This window comes from Camelina sativa, chromosome 12, assembly GCF_030686135.1.
Source record: "Camelina sativa cultivar CO46 ecotype springtype chromosome 12, ASM3068613v1".
Classification (NCBI taxonomy): Eukaryota; Viridiplantae; Streptophyta; class Magnoliopsida; order Brassicales; family Brassicaceae; genus Camelina; species Camelina sativa.
In genome coordinates this window covers 40,417,474-40,439,368 of record NC_141891.1, presented here as the reverse complement: position 1 = coordinate 40,439,368, position 21,895 = coordinate 40,417,474, and the positions used below count along the sequence as shown (strand labels likewise).

The following is a 21,895-nucleotide window of genomic DNA, read 5'->3' as shown; positions in this document are numbered from 1 at the left end:
AATTAAAATATAAAAATTATAAATTGTATTTGTTGGTTAAATATGTTATAATTATATAATAATTGTTAAATAAACTATATAATACCACAATATAATTTATTTTTATATAATATTTATTTAAATTTAATTAGATATGTCTATTCTCTGATACTGACAGTGTTAACAAAATAATGAAATGATGTATTACCCGTGTAACATCGAATTACTGATATTTTTTTAATTTATATAAATATCGGTAAAACCCGTCTCGCTATATAACCTCGTCCCGAGATATTTTAACTCACACTATATCATCTTAACTTTTAATATTTATTGTGTATCAACGGTATAATATTTATCATATTTAACTTTTTAAAAGTTTTAAATATTTTTCATATTTAACCTTTTAAAAATCTTTAAAATAAAGAACCGGAATAAACCAAATAAAATTTTTTAAAGTTTGAATGTTTGATAAATCAAGAGTCTACACATTTGTATTCAGAATCATTTTGGCAATTGAGAATACCATTAATGTCGTAGTTATTGCAATGTAATTTTCCAGAAATTTTGTCTACAAATTCATTTTCCAGAAAATGTGTCTAGATTATTAGCAAAAGAGTATATTTTCGCAGATCCTATGAAATTTTGGACATCGTTTTGTCTACAACCTAAATAAATGGAGGCCCTTAAATTATGAATTATCAAGAGGCCTATAAAATACTAAGAGGTCCATATAAAATTGCTAGAAGTCGACAGAATTAATTGCATAGTAGCATTAATTGCTAAAACTTTCCTTATTAATATTTTTGAGCAAAAACTGCTGCAAAAATACTAGTATAGATTAACTTTAGTAAACCGTACTTGATTTATCCTATGAGTGTTAACCGGAAATAATCGACATCATAACCGAATCATCACATCTAATATCGGCCATGGCCACACTGAGCCATATATAAGGTTGTGATGTGTGATTCGCGGGTATGAGATGAATCCAAATATAAAATCAACGACTATGAGATCCCATCCGCACGACAGATATGTTAATTGTGATCACAACATTTAGGTTAGATGCATATAGATGCGTATTATACCGGCTGGGTAGATCCTTTTTTATTTTTATTTTCGGAATTCAATCAAAATAATCAGGAATCAGAAAATTATCATTTATATCTCCTACCCTTTCATCAGCTTATAAACATCAAACCAAAACCATTAAAATAAACAACAGCAGAGACCTTTAAAAGTTAGAGATCTCCACCAAAAAAAAAAGTGAAACGAAAGGCATGATAAAAAAGTATGAAGTACATATCCACTACATATTCTAACTAAATACACTAATGATACAATATAGTTTCAAGTTAAGTCTAAGAGACCACAGGACAAACACTGTTGCAATAACCTATGTATTTCCATCATTATATTAATTGTAAAAAAAATCAAGGCAAAGAGTACAAGTGATAAAATCTAACATAATAATGAACAATTCTTGGGTTCACCTCTTATTCACCCCCTTCTCCTTAAGGAAACAAATTATTAATTAAGGAATCAAATTATGTATATCAATTAATTTTAAAATTATTAATTCTAAACATTATACCATAGTTTTAAATTATAAAATCTAAACCCAAATCACTCTTTTTATAAATCCAAATTAAATTTTAATTTTCTTTAATTGTAAAATCTAAACCCTAACCACTATTTTATAAACCCAAACCGACATATAATTTTGCTTGATTTTAAAATCTAAACCCTAAACACTATTTTGTAAACCCAAACCGACATATAATTTTGCTTAATTTTAAAATCTAAACTCTAAACACTATTTTGTAAACCCAAACCGACATATAATTTTGTTTAATTGTAAAATCTAAACCCTAAACTCTAATAACTCTTTTGTAAACCCAAACCGACATATAATTTCATTTAATTGTAAAATCTAAACCCTAAACTCTAACCACTTTTTTGTAAATCCAAACCGACATATAATTTTGTTTAATTGTAAAAACAAAATCCTAACCACTTTTTTGTAAACCCAAACTGATATATGATTTCGTTTAATTGTAAAATCTAAACTCTGATCATTATTTTATAAACCTAAACCAACATAATTTCCTTAATAAAAAATCTACAGAATTGGTTTCCTTAACTTGTTTTGTCTTTTTATTTTAATTTTGATTTATTTTATAAACATGATATGACATGGCAGTTTGATTTGTTGATTAGGAGGGGGTGAATAAGAGTAGTTCACCCCTAGGGGTGAACCCAAGAATTTTGTATAAATCATCAGTGTATGATACAAATTATGAGAATGTTCCTTCACATGTTTGAACATGCATGTGACCTTATGGTATAGAATCAAGAAATATTTATTGCATATTTTTAACTAAATACATCAGTGATTCAATAGAGTTCCAATATCCATCGATTTAGTAAGAAAAACTAAGATAAACATTAATTCAATAACAGAAGTATTCCAATCATTTATTGTAAAAAAATCAAGCCAACAAGTATAATGCAAAATTTGAGAATGTCACTTCACATTTTGTTGTGAGTAGTTTTGTAGACATGGATTTGGATTTATATTGTAACGTGGAGAGATTACTATTGAACGCACCATGGCTCGAATCCTAAAGTTTTAGTATAAAACGATGAAAGTGATGGAATATAGTATAGCGGGAGGCTTTATAGATTATGAGTTGTGTAGACTGACTAAGACTTCGGAAGGGGTTCATAAATTGAATCATCTCTTGTGCCCCTATACCAGAAATTATAGGGGCACAAGAGATGAATTCTCTTATATTAATGAGTTAACATTGGTAGTACCAGCCGTGTGACTAAGATCAACGTACAACTTTTTCCTGCACAAAAATATGTATTTTTCTAAGAAAACAGAAATTAGTTTTGTAATTTTATCCGAATACAACCAGAATATAATCATATAACAATCAGAAATCAGAAAACTTCAAAACAAAACCATTCAAAATAAACAACTCAGACATTTAAAGTTAGAAGTCTCCACCACTATTTTTCGAGCTTTCGATGATGACAATTAATTTGAGCTTATGGTTGGCCGTGTAAACCTACCACACGCATCTCCATAGGATAGAAGAAGTGTCGTCTCTTCCAATCCATGGAATCGTACCAACAACACTAGTAGGCATATTGTTGGTTCAATCACGGATTGAGATAGGCGACACCTTATTCAATACCAAATGGAAATGTATCTAGTTGGTTTATATGGCCAGACACAAGCTCTAGCGAGAAAGATGACAAAGGAAAAGAGATAGACCATTTTGGGTGTTTTGTTGTTTCTTGACAATGAAGAGTTTTCTGGAGATGGTAAAAGCTCTATAGTTATCAAAAAAAAAAAAGCTCTAGAGAGAGATATATATTTTGATGATAGTTTTGGTGAAATTGCTTACAGAGGGACACTGAATTTATAGTGGATTTGTGTGTTTAGAAATGAATGCAGAAAATCTTATCCTAAATCTACCCCCAATTATGTTTTTTAAGGCATTTGTGTGTGTGTGTGTGTGTGTGTGTGTGTGTGTGTGTGTGTGTGTAGTATTTGTGTTTAGGTTAACCAAAATATTTGTTACTATATATTACTGTTTTCTAATTTTTTGAATTACCGTTTGATTCCTGTGAACACTGTATTACTGTTGGCATAATAATCTTTGTAAATTAGAAATATATATGTGTATACATGTTTTATGAACAATTCTGTAAACCAATCTTTCGATACATTGAGTCAACTAAATTATGAAATTTTTAACTCAAATATTTTATTAATAATTTAAGATAAAATCATAAAAATTATATATATATATATATATATATATATTTGGTAATATATCCTTTGTAGTACATTGTATATCTAAACCAGTCAACATATCTATATTAACATTTTTGAAGTACATTTTGGTTTATGCCCTTTAAGTTTTATTTATTATTATTTTTTTTTACAACATTAACCCCTAAAACAATTCCATAAATAACATTGCAGATAAACTCAAATACTAAACTTTCTTAAATTGACCAACATTTGTTACATTTATTGACATAAAATCTTAACAACATCTATACATTCCAATTTTTCCAAAAACAACTCCACCCATTAAAGTTTTAACCCATTAAATCTCTAAACTATTTTTGTGGATGCTAGAATCTGCTAAAGCACTCAGTTACTGCAATTTGAGAAATCGACCAACATTTCATTTTATTGTCATAATCTCTCACACTTGATTACTATAATCTCTACAAATCTCAATGATACAATCGAAACAATATCAATGTTTTAAAGGGATCCACTTTCCCTTTCTTATTTATTTAAGCGTTATTATAATAATATACTTTTAATGTGAAAAAAAATTGTACATATCAACTATTTTGCAGTTTTTAATTGATTTTTTGTTTTATGGTTTTTAGTTTTTATTTTTAGTTTTTATTTTTGGTGTAGATTATAGTTCTTGCAAAATAATCTTGAATGGTATTTGTTTAGTTTTTGATTTTTATTAATAATTTTTCTTAAAAACTTTTTTGAAATCTTTTTACTTTATTTTTTATCCTTTTGTTTTGTGTTTAAGAATTGACTAAAATAATGATAATAATTATTTTATAAAATGTCACGTTAAATATGTTGAAAACCCCCTATATAATTTGGTTTATTTTTTATCTTTTGAGAAATTACCAAAAAAATTAAAATTTTATTAATTATCATAAACTATATATATTTCCAAGGAAAAATTATAAACTATAAAAATATGCTAATTTGGTAAAACAATTAACATAATTAAAATTGATAAAAATTATTTTGATTTTTTTTACGCAAAAACTTATTATGATTTTGGTGAGACGGGTTGGCATTAATCCCATATAGGGAGTTAAGTGGAATTGTTTTTTTAAAAAACATTTTTAGATGTTTACCATGAGATAAATGTATTAGTATATATATATATACCACACGGGTTAAAACCTTGAAAACACTACAAAAATCCTATACTTTGAATACTTATATCAAATACCTGTAAAATTTTATATTTTTAAAATTCAATAAATATTCATAACTATACAATCTAAAAATTAATAAAACTATAAGATAAATAACAAATAAATACAATATAAATTTTAAAATTAAAAATATTGTCCCGCGGTGTACCGCGGGTTAAATCCTAGTATGATTTATTTCCACATACAGAGTTTTAAATACATTCTTGAAGTAGCTTATATAGAAATAAATATCATCGTTGAACAAATATGTAAAACAATATTCTATACATTGCCTACTCTACTAATTTTTTGAATATTTGACTAAAGAGTATAGTAACGTAATTTCCCCCTCGAAAAGATATGTATGATCCTTCTTCATAAATCTCGTAGATGACGCATTCCAATACTGTGAATATGCTTTCTAAATGTGGTAGTTGGAAGTGCCTTTGTGAATAGATCTGCTGCATTGTCACTTGAGCGGATATGTTGAATATCAACTTCCTTCTTTTGCTCGAGTTCTTGAGTGTAGGAGAAAAATCTTGGAGGTATATGCTTTATCCTGTCGCTCTTGATGTAACCTTCTTTGATTTGGGCGACACAAGCAGCATTGTCTTCGAATAATGTTGTTGGCTCTTTTTTGGTGACTATTCCACTAGATTCTTGTATGCGGTTAGTCATTGATCTGAGCCATACACATTCCCTCGATGCTTCATGAAGAGCAATTATTTCTGCATGATTTGAGGAAGTGGCGACCAAAGTCTGTTTCCGTGAGCGCCATGAGATTGCAGTTCCTCCAATTGTGAAAACATATCCAGTTTGGGATCGGGATTTATGTGGATCTGATAAATATCCTGCATCTGCAAAACCAACAAGACCAATCGAAGAGTTTCTAGGATAGAATAATCTCAAGTCAATCGTACCTTGAAGATAACGGAGAATATGTTTTATCCCATTCCAATGCCTGCGGGTAGGGGATGAGTTGTATCTTGCAAGTAGTTTCGTAGCAAATGCAATATCCGGTCTAGTGCAATTTGCAAGATACATGAGTCCACCGATAGCACTCATATAAGGTACTTCGGGACCAAGTATTTTCTCGTTGTTTTCACAAGGTCTGAATGGATCACTATAGACATTCAAAGGAGTCGCTTTGTCCATATTAAAGCGCTTTAAAATCTTTTTCGTATAATTTGATTGATGCACAAATATTCCATCTTGGAAATGCTCTATTTGAAGCCCGAGACAAAATTTAGTCTTTCCAAGATCTTTCATTTCAAACTCTTCCTTCACATGAGTTCTTGCATCATCAATCTCCTTTTGAGTTCCAATTATATTTAGATAATCAACATATACAACAATGATCACAAATCTCGATAGGGATTTCTTTATAAAGACGCATGGGCATATTTCATTATTAACATACCCTTTCTTCAATAGGTATTCGCTTAAGCGATTATACCACATGCACCCAGATTGTTTTAATCCGTAAAGTGATCGCTGTAATTTGATCGCACAAATTTCATTAGACTTAGAGTCTAATGCCTCAGGAATCTTAAATCCTTCTGGGATTTTCATGTATATATCATTATCCAATGATCCATATAAATATGCTGTCACTACATCCATAAGGTACATTTCTAAATTCTTAGAAGCTGTTAGACTCATTAAGTACCTGAATGTAATTGCATCCATGACTGGAGAATATGTTTCTTCATAATTAACTCCAGGTCTTTGAGAAAAACCTTGTGCAACAAGTCGGGCTTTATATCTTGTGATTTCATCTTTCTCATTTCTTTTTCGCACAAATACCCACTAGCAACCAATAGGTTTTACATCTCTAGATGCAGTGACAAGAGGTCCAAAGACATTTCTTTTATTGAGGAAGAGCAACTCAAGTTGCATAGCCTTTTTCCATTTCTCCCAATCAGGCCTATGTTGCCATTCTGATACGGACCTTGGATCTGGATCATCTTTTTCATGATTGATCTCTTTAGATACAGAAAAAGAGAATATTCCATTATCATCATCGATTTCATCTCTATACCATAACATTCCATTTTGGGCATAGTTAATAGAAACCTCATATTTTTCTGTATCATCCTGAGGACTTTTCTCTTTATTTGGTTCTTCCTGAACCTTTTCATCTCCCATTTTCTTTTTCTTTGGGAGATTTTTATCTTTAGAGCCCATTGGCCTCCCCCTTTTCAATTGAACCTTAGGTTCATTATCTATGCTTCCATCAAGTTCCTCTCTAGGAATTTCAACTCTTGATGGTGCATTTGCAGCGGGGATATATGACTTTGTCACCCTTTTTGTATCTATGAATGCATCTGGTAATTGATTTGCCAAACTTTGTAAATGTACAATTTTCTGAACTTCCAGCTCACGTTGATTTGTAGGGAGATCAAGATATATCAAAGATGGTGTATACCATGTAATATCTTTTGGTACTTGTTTAATTCCTCCCCCTAACGCTGGAAATTCATCTTCATTAAAATGGCAATCGGCAAAACATGCCGTTAACATATCACCAGTTTGGGGTTCAACATATCGGATTATACTCGGTGATGCATAACCGACATATATACCCAATCTCCTTTGTGGCCCCATTTTTGTTATTTGCGGTGGGGCTGTAGGAACATAAACCGCACATCCAAAAATACGGAGATAGGATATGTTTGGCTCTTGGCCAGATGCTAATTGTAAAGGGGAATATTTATTATATGCGCTTGGTCGTATTTGGACTAATGACGCAGCATGCAATATAGCATGACCCCATATAGAAATTGGGAGCTTTGTTCTCAATATTAACGGTTTAGCAATGAGTTATAGCCGTTTAATCAAAGATTCAGCCATGCCATTTTGTGTATGAACATGAGGAACCGGATGCTCAACATCGATTCCTATTGACATACAATAGTCATTGAAAGCTTGTGAAGTGAATTTACCAGCATTATCAAGCCTGACTTTCTTTATGGCATAATCAGGGAATTGAACTTTCAACCTGATTATTTGGGCAATGAATTTTGCGAAGGCCGTATTTCTTGTTGTCAATAGACACACATTTGACCATCTACTAGATGCGTCAATCATTACCATAAAATAATGAAACGGCCCGCATGGAGGGTGGATAGGTCCACATATATCACCATGTATTTTTTCTAAGAACAATGGTGATTCATTCCCAATTTTGGCTGGCGATTGCCGAATTATGAGTTTTCCTTGAGAACATGCATCACATGAAAACTCATCAGTTCTAAAAATCTTTTCGTTCTTCAATGGATGACCATTGGAATTTTGCACAATTTTTCGCATCATGAATGAACCAGGATGTCCACGTCTTTTATGCCATATCTTAAATGTACTAGTAAACTTAGAGTTTATTATAACATAAGATGCAAAATTATTTCTTTTTATGCAATACAATCCAAAGGATAACATTGGCAATTCTTCCAAAATATGTTTCTCCTCAGATGTTATGCAAAGATATTCAATGCCATTCTTATTCAGAGTCTCTATATGATATCCATTTCTTTGAATATCTCTGAAACTAATCAAGTTTCTATGAGACTTAAGGCAATATAATGCATCAATTTCAAATTTTGTTCCCCTTGGCATTGAAAAACTGGTTTTTCAGAGCCTATAATAATCTTTGCATTACCACATATAGTGCTCACGCTTCTAGCGGAGGCTTTTATTTTGAGAGAGGAGAAATATTTTTTCTCTTTAAGTATTGAGTGCGTTATAGCACTGTCTGCTAGACACATATCTCCATCCTCAATCTCAAAATTTGACATTTTCTGAAATAAAATATTTATAAAATAAACATTAATGAAATAACAAAAAGTCTTACAAAAAGAAACTTATTATATTATAATAAAACTATTATCCAAAAAGACATTTTATAAACATAAAGTACATATCAAATTATGATAAAGCATATCATGGCATATCAGCCTTATTCGCATGATTTTTTGTTTTCATTATCAAGGAGAAAATCTGCTATATCAAGATGGGGTTCATCGTTTCGGCCATGGAAAGAATGTCCAGCTTTATCATAGATGAGGTTGGTCTCAACATCCCTTTCTTTTGCCTTTTGGGATGCTTGGTACAGATTGGCCAAATGTTTTGGAATACGACAAGTCTGATACCAATGTCCTTTCATGCCGCATCTTTAACAAGTACTTTCATCTTGTTTCTTTATAACGCGACCAACATTATTGATTTGAAGATGCTTGTTGGTTTTTCTTGCGTTGAAGTCATTAGGAGAGAAACCTCTTCCTTTTCCTCGTCCACGACCTTCTCCACGACCATGACCACGGCCTCGACCGCGTCCGCGTCCACGTCCGCGTCCACGTCCTCGTCCTTGCCAATTATTATAGCTGGATGTAGCAACATTCACTTCTGAAAGTGGAGCTGATCCAGTTGGACGGGTTTGATGATTTATCATCACGAGCTCATTATTTTGTTCAGCAACATGCAAAACTTGCATCAATTCAGAATATCGAGTATACCCTCTTTCTCGATATTGTTACTGCAGGAGTACATTTGAAGGATGGAAAGTTTGGAATGTTTTCTCGATCATATCATAATCGGAAACTTCTTCTCCGCAGAGAGCCATCCTTGAAGTGATTCCGAACAAAGCGGAATTGTACTCACTTACACTTTTGTAATCCTGAAACCTCAGGTTTAGCCATTCATGTTTGGCTTTTGGTAAGATCACATACTTTTGGTGATCAAACCTATCCTTGAGCGCGATCCAGAGATCTGCAGGATTTTCTCTCGTGATGTATTCATTTTTTAAACCATTGTTGAGATGGTGACACAAGAACATCATAGTTCTTGCTTTTTCCTCTTCTAACCCCGTTTCTGATGGATCAAGGGTTTTGAGAAGCCCATTCCCGTTTAGATAGAATTTTACATCTAGTGCCCATGTCATATAATTTTTCCTAGAGACATCAAGGGCGGGGCGAATTCAAGCTTTGCCAAGTTTGACATGATCACTATATAAATAATAAAACAATTTGTTAAATATAAAATTTTATGAAATAATTTTGTAAAATCTTGTTTTAGCAATAAATATAAACTATAAAACAAAATTATAAGTTATATAATATATTCATAAATTAAAACAATCATTTTAGAAGGCATAGCCTTCCATATGATTTAAAATATATAGATCTGAACATATGATCAAGGAGGCAGAGCCTACCATTAGATCAAGAATGTAGATCTAAGTGATCAAGGAGGCATAGCCTACCATTAGATCAAGAAACTATGTATATATCCTTTTACTCTATAAGTAATATATATAGTAATGTGCATATAAAATAATTAAATTCAAACAACTTTAACAAAACTTAAATCTTACCTCAAATTGATGATGTATCACAAATCTCTTATGCTCAAACTTGTAACGGATCGAGAGTCGTTCGTGCTGATAACGTGTTGTGAACTATAACTACAAATACACTTATTAGTTTTGTGTTTTGTAATACTTTGTAAAGGAAACAAGAACTAACATAGAGAGAGAGAGAGAGAGAGAGAGAGAGAGAGAGAGAGAGAGAGAGATTTTGAGAGTCTTTTTGATCAAATACAACTTATGCATTTTACTCTTCTTACAACTCCATATATATAGTGTATTACAAAAAGCATGAGTCACACACTTATACACTTGGTAATGACAAGTGTTGAGTTAGTGTAATACTACATGGACAAATGTAATGACATGTGTCCTGTGATGGAATAATCACACATGTGTTTTACAATAATTACTAAGTTTTTCTTAGCTTTAGTTTAAACTAGTAAAAATAATACATACGTATATGATTGGGTTTGTTACTTTAAATGGTTGGTTAATAACTTAATACTATCATTTGTCTGTGTAAATTTAAATGATACATGAATTAAGTTATAATTTCTTTATTTCTAAGAATAATTCATATAACTAATATATATTTCTTTAATTGAATAATTTAATTTTTATTTGTTGTTTATTTAATATTTTTTTTAATTATAAGATGAAAAAGATTATATTGTAAAAATAATACATACACGTCTTTAAATTGTTGACTAATAATTTTACCTATTATTTGGTTGTCTATTTATTGAATTCTTCTGTTGTGTTTGAATATCTTATTTTCTTTTATAGATAAAAGCAGTGTTCAAGAAAGCGTTAGGCGGTATGTGGGCGGTGACCCAGCGCCTAGCGCCTAGAACGACTAGTTGGGGTTTAGGCGTTTTAAAGCGGTTTAGCCGTTTATATTAAAAACATTATATATAAAATTATGTAAAAAATATGTTAGAATACAAAAATAATAATAATTTATAAACTAAAATTAGTAAAAATACATTTTTATTTAATTTCGATTAATAACATATGAATATTTATAAATATGTATTTGAATATTAAACTTAAATATTTAAATATATTTAGTCTAAAATAAAAAATCTATATTAAAATAATATTATGTAATTTTTATGCAGTCTAAGCGGTCGTCTAGGCGTCTGCTGAGCACCAAGCGTGTGAGAACTGAAGTCTAACCTTAGTTCTGGAGTGAATTGAGAGCGGGGGTGCTTACCACCGTTCTAGTTCCGAGCAGAAAATAAAGATTAATCGAAGTGAAAAGTGTATTCTTATTGCCAAATGAAAGTTTTTTAATCCCTTTACACCGTCTCCCCCCTCTCCTCTTTATAGTCCTATTACAGTTAATATCGTTAATACAATTTATTATTTGATTATTTGAATGCCCTCCGAACTCCGAGATATTTCGCACTGTCGTTAGGCTTTTACTTCGATACTTTCCGAGCTGGCTTAGTGGGCGAGCTCTACTGCACTTCAGCCCGTCTCGTTCGTCCGTCTTAGGCCCAGGCTCATTATCCGAGGTGACAGATCACGGTACCAACAGTTGCCCCCAAGTCTCCCAAGCTCTCTAGTTCGGGGGACTTTTGCCTTTGATTAACTGCTTCGAGAAACTGAATATCTCCCGTATCTCATGATTTGATTGTGATAATGATGGGATTTGCCTTCCCGAACAAGCACTGGGACCCACTACGCGGCTTAGCACAGTTTAACATGCTATAAGAGAGAGAGTGAAGCAAACCGAGACTTTTCGCTTCCCTAGGTAATCATTGCTTTCTCTCGACCCGGTGTATAAAGGTAGTTCATTTATCAATTTTTTCAACATTTTGTTTTTCAGAATTGTTTCCTGTATTTTGCTTCTTCTTCCTCTTTTGCTCTCGTTGTCCGCCGGAAGAAGCTGTTCATTTTCTTTGTTTCTTAATCGGAGATTATGTCGCCTCCCAAATCTACCCCAAGCAGAGCCGGGAAACTGCTCATCCCCGGAATCTATGGCCCTCATCCCCCGTCTATCCTCTCGGAGGACGATATTACGGAGATTAGGGGGTCATGTGGTATCGCGTTGGAGGTCAAAATTCTGATCCCGAGTGCCAGCGAGTCGCTGGAGAATCCTCCCCCCGGCTACTGCTGTGCATTTGTCAAGTTTTTTTCTGCGTGTGGACTTTCTTTCCCGCTCCCGGAACTCATCATTCAGATGATGTCCGAGCTTGGTTTTGCTCTCCCCCGAATGTGTCCGAATTTTGTTCGGACTGTTCTCTATCTTCAGACTCTGGCGGAGGAGCATGGCTATAAGTTATCCCTTGCGGATTTCCTCCACATCTACACCGTGAAGACGGGGCGAACCAAGGGCACTTTATATGTGAGCCCTCTTTCTGGTCTTAAGGTCTTTGACGACCTCCCCGAAAAAGACGAAAATGGCGGAAATTGTTTTTCTTTTTTCCTCTGAACGAACTCACCTTCGGGCATCATGTGAATTTGTTCGTGTCAAAGTGGGCCTCGAAAATTGGTAGCGTAGAGTACCCTGTACGGTATTAGAATTTCTTTCCTCTTTCTTCCATCTCTAACCATTCTGTTATTTGTTTTTTTTAGTTCACTTCGAGCGTGGTCAGCTCTCCCCTACCTTTGTCGAATACTTTTCCTGGCTTTGTGAAGGTCAGATCGCTTGGGATTCGTTCTCGTGCGAACGAATCAGAGAGTCCGGAGCTCGACTTAGGAGCTGTTCCTACATTTTGTCTACCGAACCTCGCTTTTTTGATACCTCTTCCATGGCTTACAGAGAAGAGAAAGCTTTCAGGAGAGACCTGGAGAATACCAAGAAAGAGGCAAAGAGGTTGATGTCCAACTCCCTGGCAAAGGGCAAAGCTCACATCCCGGCGAAAAGCCCTGACTCTTGCGCTTCTAAGTCAACTGAAGCTCCTCCCTCAGCCTCGGTGACTACTGCAACTCCTGCTCGGGAGCCCAGCACTGAACCGACCTCGGAACCTACATAACCCACTTTAATTGTTATCTCGGATTCAACTGACGAACCCAGAGAAAGCGGTGTCCCTGCCCCCGGTTTCTGAGTGCGGTCGAGCTGCTGGTGGCTCGCAGCAGACGGAGCTATCGAAGAAGAGGAAAGAACCTGAAACTTCTTCCTCTTCCCGTGAGAAGGTTCGAGCCCGAACTAGCTCCTCTGGAGACGGGCGAAGCAGATCTGGTTCGAGGGATGGAGTACCTCCCTCCGAGAAGAAATTCGGGGATCCTCTTCAGGCTAAGGAGTCCGGAGGTCCCTCCAGTAAGCTTCCCCCAAAGGAACAGCGTTACTCTTCCCGAGGTAAGCGTTTCGTTATTTTTTTTAAAAAAATTTTACACGGTAAAATTCATTGATTATGTTTTTACACGGCAAAACAGTAAATTAACCTGTTTCACTTAATGCAGCTCCTCCTCCCTCTCCAGCGGACTTAATGAGGAGTTTCGTTCGGCCTGGGGTTCGTGTTCTGCCTTTTGCGGACATGTCCGAGGTTAACCGCAGAAACTTCTTCCGATTTACGGATAGGGTTGGCGAGGTAAAATTTTTGCTCTCCTTCTCTTGTTTAGATGATAGTAGCTTGTGGGCTGTATTAACTTCCCATTTCTGTAGATGATGATTGAGTTCAACAACTCTATTGCCTCGTATGAAAATCAACTTTTTGCCTCACCTTCAGTCTCCGAAATGACAAAGCTAAAAGACAAGGTGGCCGAGCTAGAGATCCAGGTGGAGGAGTTCACCGGACTAGAGGCAATAAATGCCAAAACTAAGGAGAAGGCCGAGCAGATTCGATCCCGGGTGAAGAAAGCTGAGCTTCAAGTACTCGACCTCGGGATCGCCAACGAGGATCTTAGGGGGAAGTTGAAGAAAGCCGGTGACCTTTACTATGAGGCCGCGGAGAGCGAGAAGGCTGCTAAGAACAAGCTTCATGTGGTCAAACTCCGCAACCAACTCTTGGAGGCCAGTCACAGCTGAAGAGAAGAGCGCCAATCGATGAGGCGGTCCCTTCGCTCCTTGATTGAGGATGTGAGAGCTCACTTCGAGGAGAGGGAGCATCTAACCCCAGATTTGGTCAGGACTGCTGAGATTAAGGCAAACCAGATGCTGATCGAAGAAATCTCGAAAGGTGAGATTGCAGACCTCGAAGCCGAACTCGAATCTATCCTAGCTGACGAGGAAAAGGCCGACGGCGATGTCGTGAAGGTAACCCTCCGTGACTTTGATATTTCTGCCTTCTCCAGCCTCTTGGCAGACTCCCCCCCCCCCCCCCCCTTGAATTGTTGTGCAGCGAGCCCCCACTGAGCATCGTAATCGATGAATCTGGGACTAACATTGGGCAGATCTCGAACCAGGAACTGGAGGTGATTAGAGCTAACACTCCCATGGCTGATGCGCCCGAGGTGTCGCTGTCTGAGCTTTTTCTTAACGTTCCTGAGGAGTTGACCGTGAGCGTTGTGGATCACAGTTCGGGCCCTGATCTCCCTTCTACCTCGTGAATTCCTTCTTTTTGGGGTTGTTTTGGGCCCACGTGGCCCCTCTTTTTGTTGTTTTGCTTTTTTAAAAAACTCGGTTTGGGAGTTTTTGGTCTTTGTGATCCTCCCATAACATTACTTGCTTTATCAGATGAACCTTTTTGCCATATATTGCATGCTCCGTACTCATTTAGAAAGGATGACTTTTTTGATAGTCGCAAAATTAAAAACTGTTCGCTATGGTTCACGCAGTGTAGTAACCCACCAAGTAAACTTTTAGCAAAATAACTTCCGACAAAGAATCATACAATTTGGCGATGTGCGTAGTGAGCCTTGACTGAAAGTCGATACAAAATCATCTTTGATGTTAAAGTTAATACGAAGTAAGACTTTGGTTTATAGTTAGTCAAGCTCCGAGTCGGATTTGCGAAGTTACTATTGACCAAAATTTTAGCACAAGGTTTGGTTTTGGTTTAGATTTACGAAGTGAGACTTCGGCTCGTCGGCTTGAAGTGAATCTTCAGTTGTAAAGATACGAAGTGAGACTTCGGTTTTAAAGGTACGAAGTGAGACTTTGGTTTTAATGGTACGAAGTGAGACTTCGGTTTTAAAGATACGAAGGTATTAAACATAAAACAAAGCTCACAAATGCTTAGTTTAAACTTTTGGACTTCATATTAAAAGGTACGAAGTGAGACTTCGGTTTTACAGGTACGAAGTGAGACTTCGGTTTTAGAGATACGAAGTGAGACTTCAGTTTTAAACATAAAACAAAGTTCACAAATGCTTAGTTTAAACTTTTGGACTTTATTTTAAAAGGTAGCTGGACCTAGAAATGGGCTGCCTACGTACCCTCTTCGGGATCAAGCCAATCGTAGTTCGATACAAAGTTAAATTTAAACTAAACATAGAAACATTTAAGGTGTAAAGAATTCCAAGACCTCGGCACGGGTTTCCCGTTGAATCTTCCAGCCGATAAACACCATTCGAACTTCGCAGGTGATTTTGTATGGACCTTCCCAATTGATTCCCAGTTTCCCTGCGTTATTCTCATTGGTGTTTTCATGGACCTTCCGAAGGACTAGATCGCCGATTGCAGAATACCTGCTTCGGATCTTGGAGTTATAATAGCGGACAACGATATTTTGGTAATTCTGCATCCGTACTGAAGTTTGATCCCGATGCTCATTTATGATATCGAGGGTGTCCTGAAGAAATTCCTCATTCTCCGTAGCCCGAAGTGGATTCAGCGTGGTACGAATTCCAGGTACTTCAATGTCAGCTGGGACTACAGCGTCGACTCCGTAGACCAAAGAAAAGGGGGTCTTGCTAGTAGCTCGGCATGATTTTTTTCGGATAGCCCAAAGCACGCCTTGTAGCTCGTCTGGCCAACGTCCTTTGCGAGAATCGAGCCGTTTCTTTAAATTAGACAATATAACTTTGTTCATTGCTTCGGCTTGGCCATTACCTTGAGGATAACGAGGAGTCGACTTACTGAGTCGTATTCTCCACTTCACGAAGAAACCGTCAAACTGCAAGGAGATGAATTGCGGACCATTATCGGTGACGATCTCGTGTGGAACATCGTACCGGTAAATTATGCTTTTTAACACGAACTGTTCCACTTCCTCGCTTGTTACTTTTGCATACGCTGCTGCTTCTACCCATTTAGAGAAATAGTCAGTAAGAGCCAGTATGTACTGAACTCCCCCGGGACCCCGATGCAAGGGACCAATGATATCCATGGACCATCTCATGAAAGGATAAGGTGCGGACACAGAGGACAAGAGCTCGGTAGGTTGATAGATTGATGGAGCGTGCTTTTGACATTGTTTACAGGTTCGGGAATATTCTTCACAATCGGCGACCATAGTAGGCCAAAAATACCTTAGTCTTTTGATTTTGAAGGCCAGGGTATGACCTCCGGAGTGATTTATTTTGGGGCCGATATGGACAGCTCGCATTAATGTCGCGGGTTCTTCTCTAGCAACACATGCCAGAAATGGACCGGCTATACTTTGGCGTAGGAGAGCTCCGTTATAAATGCAATATTGTGCACTGACAATTTTGAGTTTCCTAGCTGCCCATTTGTCAACTGGGAGTTCCTTCTTTTCCAAGTAAGCCCAGATTGGGCTCCACCAGTCTCCTTCCCCCTAATCTTTGGTGTTTGTATTGCTCGGAGGTTGGTGCGGGAGAACAGTCTGGCCGATGGTCGGTGGACTGGGTACTTCCGAAGCTTGGATGCAATCTTGTTCGATCACAGACATGTCAATAATTTCCGGAGTTGGTTCGACCGGAGCCGAGTTCACACGTGGTTGGAGGTTGGAAGTTGCCTTTTGGGCTACCTCTTTAGTGGCTTTTTTCTTCATTGCCCGAGTTACCACACGTGAACTTTCTAAACGTATACTTAAAAATTCGATGACCTCTACTAGGATAATTCTGGTAGTTGCGGGCTGCGAAGTCGAAGCTAACGCTGCTAAAGCATCTACGGCGGAGTTTTCACCTCGTGGGATCTTAGTGATTTTGACCAACTCCTGAGCTGCTGCTAAGTAGGCTTCCATGCGCCCATCTTTAGTCTCATATTCCCCCAGGAACTGGTTAGTGACCAACTGCGAATCACAAAAAGCCCGGAGCTTTTGTACGCCAATTCCCACTGCGAGACATAATCCAGCCAGAAAAGACTCCTATTTGGCTTCATTATTCGACGCACTGAAGGCCATGCGAAATGATTGCTCGATTACTTCACCAGTGGGGGAAACGAGGCGAATCCCAATTCCTGCACCTGTCATAGAGGACGCACCGTCCACGTGTAAGGTCCATGGGATTTGGAACTCGATGTCGTATTCACTAAGCTCAACAGACCACTTGGCTAATCTACCGGATTGACTCGGATTGTGTAGCACTGTCCGAAGCGGTTGTGTTGTCAGGATTACAATCGAGTGAGACTGGAAGTAGGGCCATAGTTTTCTTGCCGAAGTCACTACTGCTAGAGCCAACTTTTCCATCATGGGATACCTGGATTCTGCCCCTGTAAATGACTTACTGACATAGAAAATTTGCCTCTGTTCCCCCCTTTCTTCGCGAACCAAAACTCCACTTACTGCGCTGTCCGAGACAGCTACATAGAGGAAGAGCGGTGGTTGAGATAGGTATGCTTTCAGCCAAGACCGGTGGTTGAGATAGGTATGCTTTCAGCTGAGCGAATGCTTCTGCGCACTTCACATCCCACGCAAAATATTTCCCTCCCTTTTTCAATAGCTGGTAGAATGGGAGGCACTTGTCCATTGATCGGGAGATGAAACGATTGAGAGCCGTGATCCGTCCGTTAAGACGCTGCACTTCTTGTAACGTCCTTGGAGAACTCAGGGATAAGAAGGCGTTGATTTGCCTCGGGTTCGCTTTGATTCCTTGTTCTGTGACGATGTAACCTAAGAATTCTCCTGATGGGACTGCGAAAGTGCATTTTGTAAGATTCAGCTTCATTCTGAACTGGTTTAGAATGTCAAAACAAACTTTCAAATTCGTAAGGTGCGAGCTGGCTTCCATGGACTTAACCATCATATCGTCAATGTAGACCTCCATGGTCTTTCCGAGCTGATGCTCGAACATCCGATTCACAAGACGCTGGTAGGTTGCTCTGGCGTTTTTCAATCCGAATGGCATCACTTTGTAACAGTAAGTCCTGCGTTCCGTAATGAATGCAGTCTTTTCCTGGTCCTCCGGGTTCATGACGATTTGACCGTAACCAGAGAAAGCATCCATGAAGGACATCAGTTTGTGTCCCGAGGTGGACTCGACTAGCCTGTCGATGTGCGGAAGTGGAAACCTGTCCTTAGGGCATGCCTTGTTCAGATCGGTAAAGTCAACGTAAACTCGTGACTTTCCGTTTTTCTTCTTTACAACCACCGTGTTTGCGAGCCACTCTGAGTATTTTACTTCGCGGATCTGACCTGCATTAAGTAAGCGATCTACTTCTTTGTTGACGATTTCAGCTCGCTCAGGACCGAGTTTCCTTTGCTTCTGCTTCACCGGCCTGAACGTCGGATCCACATTCAACTCATGTGAGATGACCTCCGAACTGATTCCGAGCATTTCGTCGACTGATGTTCATATATTTTACCATGTTTTCCCGTAATATATTCACATCTTTTGCATCTTTTGTTATTCATTTTGACCATTATTGCATAGCTTTAGGACTAATCTTGTATTAGAGCATAGTTGCATTGCATTTGCATCTTTTCATGCATAAACAGGTGATTTTGGAGCTCAAGGAGCATGGAAGCAATGATGAGGAGAAGTGAAGCAATCATGAAGGGAAAGCAAGAGAGTTAAGGCTGAAACAACAAGGTCCGGAGTCCCACTCGACCAGACACTCGACCGTGTGCAGAGAGGCATTCGACCGAGTGGAGGATGCACGAGAGAAGCTAACTCGACCGAACACAGGGTCGAGTTGACCGAGCCGTTGACTATTTTGTCTTTTAGTATTTTTAGGGCTTCTACCTCCTCTCCTATATAAAGCCTTGTACCTGCAGCCACCAAAAGAGTCCAGCTTTTTAGAATAGTCAGAAACCTAGGTTTTACCCTTTTGGGAATTATTTCTTTTGCACTTTTATTTTTCTTAGATCTTGTACTCTTTTAAGAGAGAAAACATAAGATTCTTGGATTTTGTTGGTTTCATAACTTTCAAGATATTAAGAATTCGTGTTTGATTCCTTCTTGAGTATTGTAGATCTCTGTTTTATCTTTCTAGTGATGCAAGTTTCAGTATTTTCTGGGTTTATCACTTTGATGTTCATTGAGATGCATAGGTTTGATTGTTTCTTGCCATGAGAGTGGATAGATAACCTCAATCATTAGTCCAGCCCATGAATCCCTCCTCAAGGCCTTCCTTGTTTATTGATTTCCTAGCTTAAATCCTGTTGTTTGATCGTTGTTTGATTGTTTTGGTATTGCTCTGTTTTTCTTGTGTTGCTCTGTTTTTGCGTATTTGTCCAGCTTGACCCTGCACTCGATCGAGTGCTTGCTCGAGTTCATCCGTAGAACTTTGGTTTATGATTTGTGTTTGCCCTATTTCATTTGAGCTGCATTTCTGTTGCATTCACTTAGCTTTCTGTTCATTATTTGCCTTGCATTAGTTCAATACTTGCATTACCATAGTTTCTATTTCTGTTCTAGCTTCATAACTGCTATAATCATTCTGTTCCATTTACATTTAGCATTTAGTTCTTGTAGTTTCACTTTCTGCACTTTGCATTTTCATCATAGGATTGTTAGTGACAAACATCCTTTACATTTGGCTTGACTTAGTCTCATATGCACATCTTGATTGTTCACAAACACTCAGATAGGATTGACACCTCTTATACTGCAACTGCATAAGGGGAATTGAAACACCTTACCATCCATTCATTCATATATCACCATTGTATACATTCATCATCCACACCCACAAATAAAGCTAGTTTCAATTTGGCGCTGTTGCCCATTTGAGTGTGTTTTTGTGACATTTAGGATCCATATTAGTCTAAGATTAAGTTCGTTTATACACTTGTGAAGTTGCTGCACTCGAATCTTCTGTTGCTGGGTTGTCTTGAGTTTCAGGTACCCACTCGACCATCCACTCGAGCACCACTCGACCGAGCAGTGATCGAGCACTTGATCGAGTCAGACAGCGTATCTAAATAGACACCAGTTCCCAGTCGACTCGACCACTCACTCGAGCCTGCGCTCGACCGTGCACCTGTTCGAGTCAGTACCTCAGTCTGTTGATGCACACAAGGTCAAAGGGGAAAAACAATCTTCAAAGGCCTCTTGACAACATCCACAGGCTACAAAAGGGTTTGGGAAATCAGAGAAAAAGAGTAGTTCAACAACAGCAAGCAGTTCCAATCATAATGGAGCAACAAGATCCAGTTCCAAGACCAAGGAACATTGGTGCTGGAGATGCACCCAACACACACAACCAGAGAGCTGGTATTGTGCCTCCCACAGTAGCAAACAACAACTTTGAGATCAAGAGTGGATTGATCTCCATGATTCAAGCTAACAAGTTCCATGGGTTGCCAATGGAGGATCCCCTAGACCACCTTGATGAGTTTAATAGAATCTGTGGTCTTACAAAGATTAATGGAGTGAGTGAAGATGGATTCAAGTTGAGGCTCTTCCCATTCTCACTTGGAGACAAGGCTCACCTTTGGGAGAAGACTCTTCCTACTGGAGCAATAACCACATAGGATGCTTGCAAGAAGGTTTTCTTGGCAAAATTCTTCTCAAATGCAAGGACTACTAGATTGAGGAATGAAATTTCTGGGTTTGCTCAAAGAAACAATGAGAGCTTTTGTGAAGCTTGGGAGAGGTTCAAAGGATTTCCTACTCAGTGTCCTCACCATAGCTTCAGCAATGAGTCCCTACTTAGCACTTTGTATAGAGGAGTGCTTCCCAAGATCAGGATGCTTCTTGACACAGCTTCTAATGGCAACTTCCTCAACAAGAATGTGGAAGAAGGATGGGAATTAGTTGAGAACCTTGCTCAGTCTGATGGGAATTATAATGAAGACTATGACAGAACCATAAGGTCCACATCTACTAACCAAGAAGACAAGTACAAGAGGGATTTGAAGATGGTCAATGAGAAGCTTGACAAGATCCTTCTTAGCCAACAAAAGTCCATTCTCTTCATTGGTGAAGAAGAGGTTCCAGTTCAAGAAGGGGAGACTGAATTTGCTGAGCTCTGTTTTATGCAAAACCAGGGTGGATTCAAAGGCTACAACCAAGGAGGGTTCAAGAACAACAACCTCTCCTATAGAAGCACCAATGTAGCTAATCCACAAGACCAAGTGTATCCACCTCAACAGCCTCAACAGCAACAAAACTATGTCCCCAAACAACAACATCAAGTGTTCCAGCCTCAGTTGTGTCCCCCAGCAGGGTTTCAGACTAACCAAGGCCAAGAACAAGACTTAAGAGCTATGATGCAACAGTTGTTGATTGGGGAAACACAAGGAAAGATTGAGGCAGCAAACAGATTTGCTGAGTTGAACAGGAGGATATCAGATGTTTACAGTGAACTCCATGCCAAGTTTGACACACTGA

General features: G+C 37.6%; 1 protein-coding gene and 1 non-coding gene across 2 annotated transcripts; one reads left to right on the top strand and one right to left on the bottom strand.

Annotated features, from left to right (window-relative positions):
- Positions 1–12,257: 12,257 nt before the first annotated feature.
- Positions 12,258–14,306, top strand: LOC109128027 (uncharacterized). Its single transcript, XM_087477434.1, has 5 exons — positions 12,258–12,750; positions 12,914–13,254; positions 13,358–13,637; positions 13,742–13,869; positions 13,944–14,306. Exons 1-5 carry the CDS (start codon positions 12,258–12,260, stop codon positions 14,304–14,306), a joined length of 1,605 nt encoding a protein of 534 aa, XP_087333560.1.
- A 6,784-nt stretch (positions 14,307–21,090) lies between these two features.
- On the bottom strand, positions 21,091–21,197 carry LOC147933395 (small nucleolar RNA R71). The gene has a single exon (XR_015576815.1). It is a non-coding gene; the product is annotated as a small nucleolar RNA R71 (small nucleolar RNA).
- Between the last annotated feature and the right edge of the window lie 698 nt (positions 21,198–21,895).